At 42.0% G+C, this 12676-nt stretch overlaps 1 protein-coding gene across 2 annotated transcripts; it reads right to left on the bottom strand.

The window, feature by feature from the left end:
• Positions 1-3583: 3583 nt before the first annotated feature.
• Positions 3584-7799, bottom strand: tent5ba (terminal nucleotidyltransferase 5ba). Of its 2 annotated transcripts, none has more exons than XM_034554383.1 (2): positions 7329-7799; positions 3584-5112 (listed from the first exon to the last, which is right to left on the bottom strand). In XM_034554383.1, the coding sequence occupies exons 1-2, from the start codon at positions 7482-7484 to the stop codon at positions 4093-4095; spliced, it is 1176 nt and encodes a 391-aa protein (XP_034410274.1). In that variant the 5' UTR covers positions 7485-7799; the 3' UTR covers positions 3584-4092. The 2 variants fall into 2 exon arrangements, with proteins under 2 accessions (XP_034410274.1, XP_034410275.1); XM_034554384.1 differs by having other exon boundaries at positions 3645-6988; positions 7329-7404.
• Between the last annotated feature and the right edge of the window lie 4877 nt (positions 7800-12676).

Here is a 12676-nt window from a genome sequence, read left to right as displayed (position 1 = left end):
AGTCAAACCAGTGTCCAGCTGCATCTGAGTACCCGCTCAACTCTGAGATCCAATTCTGTGTGGGGTTTTCATATGAATATTATTTCATCTTATCTTGAAGATAAGATCTTTGTTATTTAATCAGTTCTAAACCAGAAATGAAAAATGTTTGGGCGCGACAACTTACCCTGTCTGTGTTCACTGTTATCATCAATCTCAGAGTTTGGTGATTTTGTGTGAAACTCAGCATTGATCCATCCAACGTTCAAATGATTACAGGTCCAATAGTGGAGTAAAAAGTACAACGGTTCCTTTTGAACTGCAGTGAAGTAAAGGGATAATGTAACATGACTGTTTTTTAGACAGCTTTAATGTGTGCAGGCCAAACAATCTTTATTACTTTGTTGCTGTCCAGATTTTCATGTTTTCATTGCTATCCAGGGAGAACTCTCTCCACATGTTCATGTTTCTGTGTTTCAGACACATGTTCATGTTTCATATTTTCAAATAACTAAGAAAAGAAATATATCCAACCTCTTATAGTCACAATTATTTAAAATACCATTGATTTGTGCTAAAGTTAAGTTAAAATGTTGGAGCTACAAGGTTTTCACCTGACAACAGTAACTAAGGCTTTGTGGCTTATTGTAAAGTAGGGGTTTCCTCTTCATGATACACCAGGAGATAACGATGCCACAATTGTTTGGACTCTTTCCCCTCGTAAAGAACTTGTGGACATTTCTCAGAGCCGTACCCCGGCAACACAGCAACACACAGACGAGGACACACACATCTCCTCCAGCTGAGGCTGCAATGTCAGCTTTCTCCAGTCATCCAGTTCAACTAAGACATGTGTTTCCTCTTTGCACCCTCGGGATGATGTCACATCCACAGAGTCATGTGCATCCCGAGAACAGCTTAATTTAAAACATCTCCATTTCCTGACTCAGTTTGATCTGGATTGAGTATTTAAAGTTTGTCTTGCATCAGAGGAGAAAACATAGAGCGAAATAATGCACCAAGCAGAGGCCCGAAGTGAGAAGCTCTCAATGGATGGTGGGTTAGTGGGACATTATTATTCCCTTTGGGTGAATAAAGCCTTTTTCAAGAGAGGTAATAGCACAGATACAGGGCTTGATTTGTGTTGTGGCAAGAAATTGTGAAATCTCTGTCATTACCGCGTCTCTAGCCTGTCATCACCTTCCTTTCTGCACAGAACCTCAGCCCACACACACACTCTCCAAATTAAAGCTCAAATTAAATGTCTGAGAAATCTTACACTATATCATCCCAGGGATAAAAAAAAAAATCCCTTCTGTCTTCTAGACATGTTGATCGAAATGGTTTTAATCAACTGGATCAGTTAAACTGCTTCTTGTGTTTCTGTGAAATTTGAGTGAATTTCTTTATTCGTACCAGTGGGCAGTGAAGTTATCTTGCATGTCTTATATGCACAGATGCAAATATTTGATATTGATCATGAAAATATTGTTTCACTTAGACTTATGTGCAAATATTAGAAGAAAGCTGCAAGGACACGCCCTGAGATGCAAAACACTCACGTCTGCTTGTACAATACACACCGCGCACAAAAGGAACAATGTACAGACGTCACGTAGACGTCTGACGTAGTGGCAGAACAATGACGGATTACCAGGATGTTAGATTCAAAACTCTGGCCTCAAGTCAGCAAGAACTCATTTCCAGTATGTTTAACGCTGAACTGTGACCTTCAGCTCATAATATTTCAGTCTTCTCCAAACACTTGAATCCTTTGTTGAAGCAACCTGCTGTTATTCTATACAGTGGAATAAAGGATAATCATGATCAGGGATAACCGCAGATGTAGACAATGAATAAAAGGTAATAGATAATAATCGCTGTAGGTTTCCAAAAATGGAGCAGCATAGAGAAGTCATGACTTTGAGCATGCATGTAGTGTTTCACTATCGGCAAAGGTTGAAAATATAGAAGACGACATCATCTCCACCGGGGCCGACAATCTGTTGTAAAGACTTCCCAGAGTCATAAGAGCACATGTCATTTTGAATTTTGTATGAATCCAAAACGTCAAGCTCTCACTTATGTGAACTGAAGATTACAAAGTTAGTTGCCCCAACTTGTAACAAGCCGTGCAAGCCGACGCTGAAGTGCTCCAACAGCCTCAGGTTTGCTGCACGGCAGCTGGCGTTGGCCATTTAATTTAAGGGGCGCTCCACTGATTTAGTATTGCACTTTCATGAAGAAATGATGATGAATCAAACTCCTGCCCTCAGTTTGCAACTCAGGCTTTCTGTTAGGAATGTGTAGTCTCCAAGGCCAAGCCAAGATAAAAATAAATAAATTGACTCAGACTATAGAAAGCTCCTTCGGAGCCACAGAGGACATCACACAACTATTTATATTAACTATATTATTTAAGTGGAGTAGCATTCACCATGGCAAGTGAACTCATCTTTGTATGTACAATTGGTGGAGTTCCCCTTTAATTCCAAAATGTATAGGAAAGTTGCACCAATACATCACAGCATCATATAAGGGGGGGTTGTTGATATTGGAGAAGGATCCAAAGTGAAAATGTATGAGTTTTTATTATTTATATTACTCTCACAGCAGAGAACTGCCCTGCAGATTCCCCTGAGGTTAGCCTGGCTTCATTTCCAAGATAAAACAAAGTAAAAGAATGTCATAATGGAAAAATTAACAGTCCATTACTTTAGCCTGATTCTGGTACAGACTGTTCCCTGACATCCTGTATTTAAGAGAATAATATCAAAGATAAGGCAGTGTATATATATATATATATATATATATATATATATAGATAGCGCTTAAATAACACCACATTTCTAATGCCAAACTTAAAAAACTAGTTAGAGCTCAATGTGGAGACGGAATGAATGTGTGACTCACATATGGCAAAATAAACATTTGTGTTCCCACTTTGCACGATGGATGTAAATATTGACCCGTGAAGAACCGCAGTTTGCCAAGAATCTACACGAGTTGTGTCGTTGCCACCATCTTTGTCTTTTAACAATGTTTACCATTCTAGCTTAAGATTTTTGGACTTCAATACTTCAATAAAATGACATGATGTGGACTCAGTCAAGCAAACAGGGCTGGGTTTCCAGAAGAGCCATGGAGCGAGAACAGGCTAGCCTTTGTTAAAAAGCCTTAGTGTCGCAGAGGAGAGAGAGATGCCATTGTGCTTTAGAAAAAGCCTCCTTATGGTTCATGTCCTCAGATTGTAACGGATCTTCAGCCCAGTTTAACAAATGCAACTCACTCCAGCCGACAGTATATGCATTTCAATGGACCTGGTTACTGGAAATGAACTGCCTTGTTGTCGTCAGCTTAAGGACAGAACAAACTACCTCCAATCCATCCAGAGTCGGATAGGACAAAGTGTCAAAGCTAATTCCAGGTTCAATGAACCTGCTATTTATGATGTCCATGTGAGAATATACAAGTCGACTGTGAATGGTGAAGCAGTTCAGATAATTACCCGTTTTATCCAACTGCAGCCCTTAGAACCAAAGATTAAAATGTCAAAGATTTTAGACCACGGTTTAAATAAAATAACCACGATAAAAAATAAAATGTAGTTTCCATTTTTTTAATTTCACAAAAATGAATGCTTCTGTTCCTGAAAGAAGAGACAGAGTACTATAGTAAACACTGAATGCACAGTTCTCACTTTACAGATGTTTATTTTTTTTTAAGAACATGTCAAGGATCATTTTAGGCACTTGGAATCATAACAACATTCCCTTTCTGAACAACAAATACATCTTTGGTCCAGTATGTCATTTAAAAAAAGAAAATAATAATAATAAAGCCAGACTATGAAAATATCACCAGCTTCAAGGTTCGTTTCTTCAAAAAAAATAATTTGACATATATAAAGCTTCATAAAGACTTTAATACTTAAAGATGATATCGCTACATCTCAGAAATGACCAGCAATCGCACAGATGTTTTGCAAGAGAAAAATGTATGTCGGCTCAATCAGATGTACAGCAGTACAGGATTGTCAAGTCACATTTGGCATGAATGAGTTTCATTTTTTTTCAATTTTCTTTAATTATCTTCAGTCCACCTCCAGCCAGTTCAGCTACAGGGCAGCCACGTCCGATATGAATTACTGCACTGTGGCGGCTGCACATGTGCAATGTAGTAATTACTGAAGTTGATGTCCTGCACGTGCGGAGCCGGCTGGTAGTAGCACGTGACATTCGTTACAGTGGGGATGGCGTTCTGCTCCGCCAGCACCTTCAGCGCCAGCATGGAGATGAGGCTGAGCGTCTGGCGCCGCTCGTGGCCCATCAGACACACGGTGCTCTCGTTCACCACTTGGTGAAGGGTCATCAGGCACTCGTATCGTTTGTGCTCCATCCCAGCAAAGTGGTTCTGCAGGTAGGCCTCCAGTTTCCTCTGCTGTTCTCCGATGTCAGAGAAGTCAATGAAGAAGCGCGAGCACATGTAGCGCTGCAAGTGCTTCATGTCAGACTCCGACGTCGGCGTGAACCCTCGGACCAGCAGGTGGCAGTATTTCAATAAGCCGCCCCCTCGGATTTCTTCCGGGCTGCGCGTTGCTATGGTCCTCTGACACAGGTGGTCCATGGCCTCCTTGAAGTCCCCGTACACACTCTCGCCGATTACAGTGGGGTGAAAGCTCTCAGACATGGGCGTCTCTGAGCAGCGGTCGAACAACAGCAGAGAGTCGAGGCAAATCTGGAAGGAGTCCACGCTGAATTCAAACTGCCGCCGCAAAGAGTCCACAAATTTTAGCTCCACATTCTTGCCAGTGTTGTTGGACAGCGAGATGAGGCTCCAGCGGTCCGTGTCATTACAGACTTTCACTAGTTTCTGTACGTAGGCCTCTTTGAGGGTCAGTGCCGAGATGCGCTCCTTCGAGACTCCGGCTGGCAAGAAGTCAAACAGGCAGTCCAGCACGACGTCCTTCACCAGACGGAAGGCCTGGTCGTCTTTCAGCGACACGCCAAAGATCAGGTCCAGGTCCTTGTAGCCCAGTCCAGTGTCCTGATGGAGCACATGGCTGGCAGCGGAGCCGTTCAGCCTCACGTCTTTAACGCACACACCCCTCTCTTCCAGCCTCGCCCGCACCACCTGAACAGAGATGAGACAGAGACACAGCATGATAAGGAAATGCATTAATTTACACTGGTTCCCTTTGGAGGAAAAAGAGAAATTGAAAAACTATGCTCTTAGTTGCAAATAAACTCGACGTGGGACTAGTGGAAATCAATACCTCATAATGGAAAGATCAATATTGCTGCTTACAAAAATCCATTTAACCACCACCAGCTACAGTTTGAATTGAACCTGAAGCGCAGCAGAACTCTATGCTCCAGGTCAATCTACTACTGTGTCAGATTGTCTTATCTCATCACAAACAGATCTATAATCCTAAAAGTGCACACCAGTGGCAGGACCATTGATGTGTAACCTTAAAAGGAAAAAAAAACTTCAGGCTCAACGTCATGACCTCAGGTCATGAAGGGTCAGTGGCTATTCCCTTCTTTGTCCCAGTGACCCATTTAAACTGTCTCGGCTCAGTGCGGCCACATTAGAGGATGATCTACAGCTGAACATGCTGTGCCAACATCACTGCTAGCAGTCACAACGGGGAAATGTGTCTAAAATAAGACAAACATAGTCAGCTTAGTCACCTGAAGGGAAAATATACTTGACACGTGCCATAAACACTTTATTATTGTTTTCAAAACATTTGGAAGCAATCAAAGCGTTAAGAGGAAACTAAGATCTGAATGGTATGATGGACTGGATTTATATAGCAGCTCGATTAGAACCACCGATCTTCCGTTTAGAGGAAGACCCGCTGCTCCATCTGAGCGGCAGCCACCTCGACAACTCATTTAAGATGTTAAATATTTACTCAGTGAAGGCACCAATGCACGTAGCAGACCAACAAAAACAAACAAATGCCTGACAATAAATTTGCTGTTCAAACACGTAAAACCTGAAGTACAAATAGTTGTCACACACTAACAAAATCCTAAATCTCCCCACAGCCACGACCTCTCAGATTAGAGTCTGTTAACTCTCTCCCATGGTGATCAGATAACAATCTGGCTCTATTTATACATACTGCATACAAACATTTTATAAAAAGGCAAGTCAACCCTCCAGCCAGGAGAGTGTGAACAGATAAGATCATAACTGCATCACTTGGCAGTAATAGCATTGTAACCATTCAGCCATAAAGTGGTGCAGATGAGGTTCAAATTCCAATCAGAAGCAATAATATTGTGGCGTTCATGCGCTCGGTCAGCGCAGCCGGAGCCACATTCAGGGTTTGGCCTACAGTTGACACCTTTCCTCCCGCTGGCCTCTGACGACAGGTAGCCGGACACACTTGATTACAAGTGAGAGATTAAGCCCCGTCTGTGGAAGCACAGGGAGGCCTCTGCTAGCGTTACAAATCTTGCCAAGTCCTAATCATTCCTTGAAAAAAATAGAAGAAAAAAAAGTGTGTGTGGGGTGGGGGGGTGTGCAAGGAGTTGAGGTACAGTGTGTCCCTCCCTTTGAAGTTGAGACCAGAGCATCGTTATCTCTGACCTACAGTTACAGCCCTGTCACATCTTGGACTCTAGAACTTCGTGATGCTGCAGTGGATGTTATTGCAGCCGGTGTATCCCTCCAACCTTGCAATGGGACAAAGGTCCACACTCTCAGACATACCTCTTGTGATGCAAAACTACATCATCAAGCTTCGTTGTCATGTGATTCACTTAAAAATATATATGGCAGATTTGAGCAGAATAAAAAGACTTCGGAAGACGCTATATGTTCATTCTGAAATTCTATCATGGCATTTATTTTGCCATTAAGAGACATGCCAGGAGAAGTGAAATGTGATCCAGCCAGTGTGTAGAAGTGGCTGGAAATGTGGAGGGGCCATGGCACGTGTCCAGTTCAAACATTTGAAGTCAAACCAGCACAAATCAGAGTTTTCTCCAGTCTGTCAAACAGATTAAAATAAAAAAATACTTTATTTCAGTGTCACCAAGATATACAGAAGAGTCATAGTTTGCCTTCAAATGTTTTCGATTTTTTTTTTTTTTTAAATCACTGAAAGAATACATTGTAGAGAAACAGACACAAACAAGTAAGTAATGCGTCATGAAAGTACAGTGGAGCCAGGAAGGATCCAAATAACCGATAGGTTGTAGGTTAAATCCTGGCGAGTATACCGGGACTTCATGTGCTTATTTAATTATGTCCCGTGTCATCACTCTGAGAGAGTACGTACAAGTGACCGACTCCATTTCATATTTGTGGGAGAATCAGTATAACGTTACCTGGACGATCTGCCGCGGCTGCACGGACAGAGTGGGGAAGTTTCCTCGGCCGTGGATGGGGACCGCCTCCCCCAGGATCGAGTCCAAGCGCTGCACCTGATCCCAAGACAACACGCAGAACCGCCGACTCTGATCCGACGCATCACCGCAAGACATGGCGAGTATATTAGGGAGAAGAAAGAAGAAAGAAAAAAAAAAAAAAAAGGAAAAAAAAAAAAATAGATAGTTATCAGCAGAACGTGCACGAGCGCTTCCTCTCAGCTGAGCTCTTCTCTCTTCAACGCGAGTGAGATAATCCCGTGGAAGTCAGCGGTGATGGAGGTCCTGTTAGTACTGTGGAGGTGAAGAAGTAGGAAACGGTGTGTTGAGTCGGAGGCGCTGGAGGTGGGAGCTGCCGTTTCCCCGGTGTGTGCCGCTACAATCCGGTAAGTCTGCATAGAACCGATTCATCAGAGGGTTTAAAGCATCCGCATTAGCATGAGCCCGGTGATTGGCTCCTGTGTTTGGTCATTGATTATGGACGCCCCTGTCTGCAGGAAACACCCTTTCCTGTGACGCAGATGACAGCCTCCTCCCCCTCTGCTCTGCTGCGCGTGCGCCATGCATGCTGACAGGGTTTTCATTCAAAACAATCATGACGATCAAATTATCTGTTGATGCTCAATGTGAGAAATGAGCGTTTAGTAATCTGAAATTTGGTAATTTGTGTCGTATGTAAAAAAAATGAGAGCGATCCGATTACGGCTGTCCGCACACAACCTGCATGTATGATGCATTTCTTTATTTGCTCGGAGAATGTTTGCGGTCGTCGAGGCCTTGCTGAAAGGCACTTCAACAGAAGCCAACAGCTACTTTGTACGCAAGATTATCCAGAAAACTAAATGTTCCAGTCCCAAGTGTACTAGGCCAGTGATTCTCAACCGGCTCGGCTTATGAACCCTTAAAGAAGCCGCTGTCCACTTGCCACCAGTTGTATTTCTACCACTTGTGACCATGGATGAATAAAGAGAACATGGAGGGTTCAACCACAGTGAATTGTTTTCATGTTTTATTTGAATCATTTATAGAGATCTGGACAGGTCAAATGAACCAAAGTCTCAAGTCAAAGCATTTTCTACATTCACGTTCCTATTTGGTTCAACAACTTAGGCAGACATTTCTTTACATTTATTTTCTAACATAATTCTAAAACCCTCAACATTATTCATTTTTTAATGCTGATTATTAATCATTGTCACAAACTTAACATAGACTGAATGGCACAAGGGAACACAGTAGCCTATCCACAAACAACATCCATGTCAGCTTTCTTGTCCAATTTATTCTAATGAGGTATTTAAATAAATGTATATTTAATCAAAATATTTTAATACGCCATGTAAAGGTCAGTTAGTGTTAGCCTAAGATAGCGCTGTTTAGTTTAAAGACTCGCTTATCTGGTCTTTCTCCATTATGATTTTATTTAATTACTGCCTTCTTCATTGGTATAAAAACACGATTTTGGAGCATAAATATTTATTCTGTAATTATAGTTACAGGAATGAGGAAATGTTAGTAAATTCTTGAGCTAATGCTATCTTAGGGTGCAAAGTAGATGGGAGCCAAAGGAAAGCTTCCTCTTAAAAAAACATTAGCTATGCTGAAAACATGATTTGTACTACTTTTGCATGGTAAAGAGCCCCCCCCCCCCCCCATACCAAAAAGTTGTGTTCCCAATATGCTTGGCTTCGTAAGAGCAGCGCTGCATTGCAAAGGCAGCATGACACTACTGTCGCATAGTACTGTTAGCTTTTAGAGGCCAAGGCTAATAATTTAGCAGCGGGTTGCGTTATTCAGGAAATGCAAGGTGAGGCCTTTGGAACTATCAACATTTTCCTCAGATTTATAGAAACTCTATAGGTCAATTATTATTATTATTAGTCTCCATCCTCACCAACATCACATTTTTCCAGTATGCCCAATACAAAATACTGTACACAATAATACAAATGCATGTGTTTTTCTAGCTTTACTGTAATGTTCATATTGTTTACTTACAGTATCTGATTCATAAAACAGACTCCATAGAAAACTCCAGGAGCCATTTGTCAACTAGAGAGTATATTTAAACTTTGATAGCAGGCAATTAAACGTTTATAATGTTGCTTGTTGATCACACATTTTAATAGTTCCTTATCATTTTTATTAAATGACCTTGTTTAAAGTAAGGTGGCCTTACCTTTGAGTCATTTATTCAGCCTATGGAAAATGAAAGTCGACAACCCCATGGACAATCATTCATTCTATTAGCTCATGATTGTGCAGGGGTTTATGAAAAGGCTCCGATAACCCGTGATGCCCTTTAAGCTTTCCATTTACTTTTACAGATACCTCACTGCCCCCTCTTTCCACTCTGGCTCCTTATCTGTGGTGCAGAGTGCTTTTTTTTTTGTTTTTGGTGCTGATACAGAGACATTCCTTTGGTCTGAATGGAACATAATGTCCGCTTTTTATGCCTATTTTTTTGTATGCCTAAAACTGTATGCAATGGTCCATCTGAAACATACACACATACTAACAGTGAGACTTGAGTAAAATAATGCACACATTGCTTTGTTTAGCTGCTGTCAGATGCATTCAGTGTCCTCCAGTTTATTTCACCCTTTTGAATGTCCCAAATCTTTCAGTCTGTTCAAACACTAGAGGAGTCTTTATATCTGATCCTATTCTGCATGCAGTCTAATATGTTTATATTCACTAAATATCCTCCAATGAAGGACCCGACACAATGACTCTTGGTGTGGTGAGAAGATTTTTGCTGGTACGTAATTTGCCAGTGAACAAGACAGGTGAAAACATCAGTAATTTCCTCTTTTAAAATGACCCAGAAATGTCATCATTTATAAAATCCCTAACAAATCATACATGTGCGCACGGCATGTTAGTGCACCTGTAAAATGTTAACGAGCGAGTAAAGTTCATTTCATGATTGATCTGTGTGTTTTTTTTAGTGATGCAGTAATAAAACACGGAGCGGCCAACACACACTCTTACGCACATTGTCTTCCCTAAACATGTGTGTGTGTGTGTGTGTGTGTGTGTGTGTGTGTGTGTGTGCGTGCATGGCTGTGCGTGTGTGTGTGTATTTAGTTCACATCGTTGTCCACAACACACAGCAGGAAGTTGACAGTGTTTCACAAGCCTCCGAAAGGTCTGGGTCGTGGGCATACTGTGGATTTAGTCTCCGCAGAAGATCACTTCAAATACTGTGATGTCAACATAATCCTGTTTCCCCGGCAACAGCATCCGCTTTGGTTGTCAGGCAGCTGGGCAGAGGCGTCTCCAGCTGAGAGGCCTGCCAGGTGCCGATGTCAGACATCTGCGTCATCCGATTATAAATAACCCTCCGTGTGGCAGCTGTGCATCCTGGGAGCAGAACCAGCATTTACCTGAATGTGAAACACTTGGGAACGAGAGAACAGTGACAGGAGATAAATGTCAGGCCACTTGACATTCTCAGGTTCCCTCACAGCCTCAGAGGGAGGTCACACGGATGGGAAGTCAATTCATTAATTTGGTGGAACTAAAGCAATTGACGTAAATTAGACAAAATAAAAAAATAACTGCTCAAATGTTTTCACTGCTTTGTGTATATTTCACCTTTTGTGAGTTCATGATAATGCCACTGGATCCTCTGTTTATCCCTGAGTTGACATCCTGCTGGAGCCATGACAACTGAGACTGTGAGCCTAGTAGGCGTGGTGAGATAGCTTGTATTTAAACACACCTTTAACAAATGGTGCATTAGACAGGCGTATGTTCCAGTCCGCATGTACACATTAGGAAACAATAGTAGTGGTAGTCATGAGTAATATCAATGAAAGACTTTTTTTACTTTCTCTGTTTTCTTGTGATAAAGGAATTCGGACAGTAATTCGTTTTGTTGTCAAATATCTTTCTCTGTCTTTGCCTCTGGCCTCTGGCTTTTCTGTCGAGTGTGAGGACACCCGATTGGACGTCACACCGTGTTGTAAAAGCCTGGCGGAAAAATCGATGATGCCAAACAACAAGCAGTCAAGTGTTACAATGACCAATCGTGCGAAGACAGATAACTCTCCGCCTGTCACACAGGATGAGTCGTGAAGCTCTTTTCTCACTCTGTCAGGGCCCACGACAATATGAGTGAATTATTTCTCCAAGAAGACATCCCTCATCTGTCACGGAGGACACATTATACTCGACACATCTTTGCTATTATTAGAGTGTGCATCGATTGCCATCGCTAAAATAGTGATGCAGCTGCTGCGAATACACAGCATGGCTGTCATTACACTGCGTGTTTAATTTTACTTTGTGAATTAATAAATGGTTGGATTCTCTCAGAGTGTGTTGTCCGGCTCACACTGCCATGGCTGCAGATAGCCTGTCTATATTCAGTTGAGTTGGTTAGTCAGGCTGGACCTCCGGGGACCTTAACCTGCGGTCGACAGAATGTGTGATAAGAGAGGTTGAGTTCACTTCTTTAGATTGTTCCGGATGACAAATCTATGGCACGGTGGAGCGAGGTTACGCAGGCAGCCACGCTTCTGACGTCAGACTCTCTCCGCTGCCTGCTTGATTGATTACAGGAGTGCTTGGCAAAGCCGACCGGTGTGCTGTTGGAAAAAAATAAAAACACACAAAAATACACTTAAGGTTTTAAGTGGCATTATACATCAGCTCCCAGGTCTGTCCACACCTGCACACTGAAATGGAAAAATACTCAGTAGAGAAAAAGCAATCAAAAATGGACTAATGTTGGCCTAAAGTCAAACCATTACAACAATGTTGTTTACCAAAACGTATACAGTATTTCCCAAATGGTAGGGTTATGTTAAGACAGATTTATAAACGTGGTCCAATGAGTCATTTGGGAGATGGCTTTGTGTTGTAGGATGAGTTTGTTTTTCTCATTTTTTTGTTGATTCCCCAGCACTGAGAGCTGAGGCAATATGTTCTACCTTCTCCTACTGCCGATGCATAGTTATGCCATAGCTGGGACAGTTTATTATTATTATTGCAGTCTAAAGCTCAACGGTCAAATATAGTGTTTGGCCATGTATTAGGTAAGGCTCAGCTCACTTTACTCTCTTTAAGGGTGGAGGGGGGCCGGGGGGGTTGAGGCTGACGTTGTGTGTTATGTCAAATACATTATTGAAAGAGTAAGAATGTAAGTCAAATAGCTGCTGCTGTTTAGAAACATGGATCTATATAAAAGGTACACAACTAGGAAAGAGAAGAAATTCCTTTAGACAGTGATATTTCCCCAATAAGTTCTCAACGTGTGTGATAACTGAGAACCGGTGGGGGTCATGCATACCTTTTCTTCT

This window comes from Cyclopterus lumpus, chromosome 16 (assembly GCF_009769545.1).
Source record: "Cyclopterus lumpus isolate fCycLum1 chromosome 16, fCycLum1.pri, whole genome shotgun sequence".
Lineage (NCBI taxonomy): Eukaryota > Metazoa > Chordata > Actinopteri > Perciformes > Cyclopteridae > Cyclopterus > Cyclopterus lumpus.
This window is presented reverse-complemented; position numbering and strand designations above follow the sequence as displayed.

Excerpts from the sequence above, each read along its gene's own strand:
- tent5ba (XM_034554383.1), bottom strand. The coding sequence starts at position 7,484 with ATGTCTTGCGGTGATGCGTCGGATCAGAGTCGGCGGTTCTGCGTGTTG. Across the intron at positions 5,113-7,328 it reads AGCCGCGGCAGATCGTCCAG|GTGGTGCGGGCGAGGCTGGA; the intron begins GTAACGTTATAC and ends ATCTCTGTTCAG.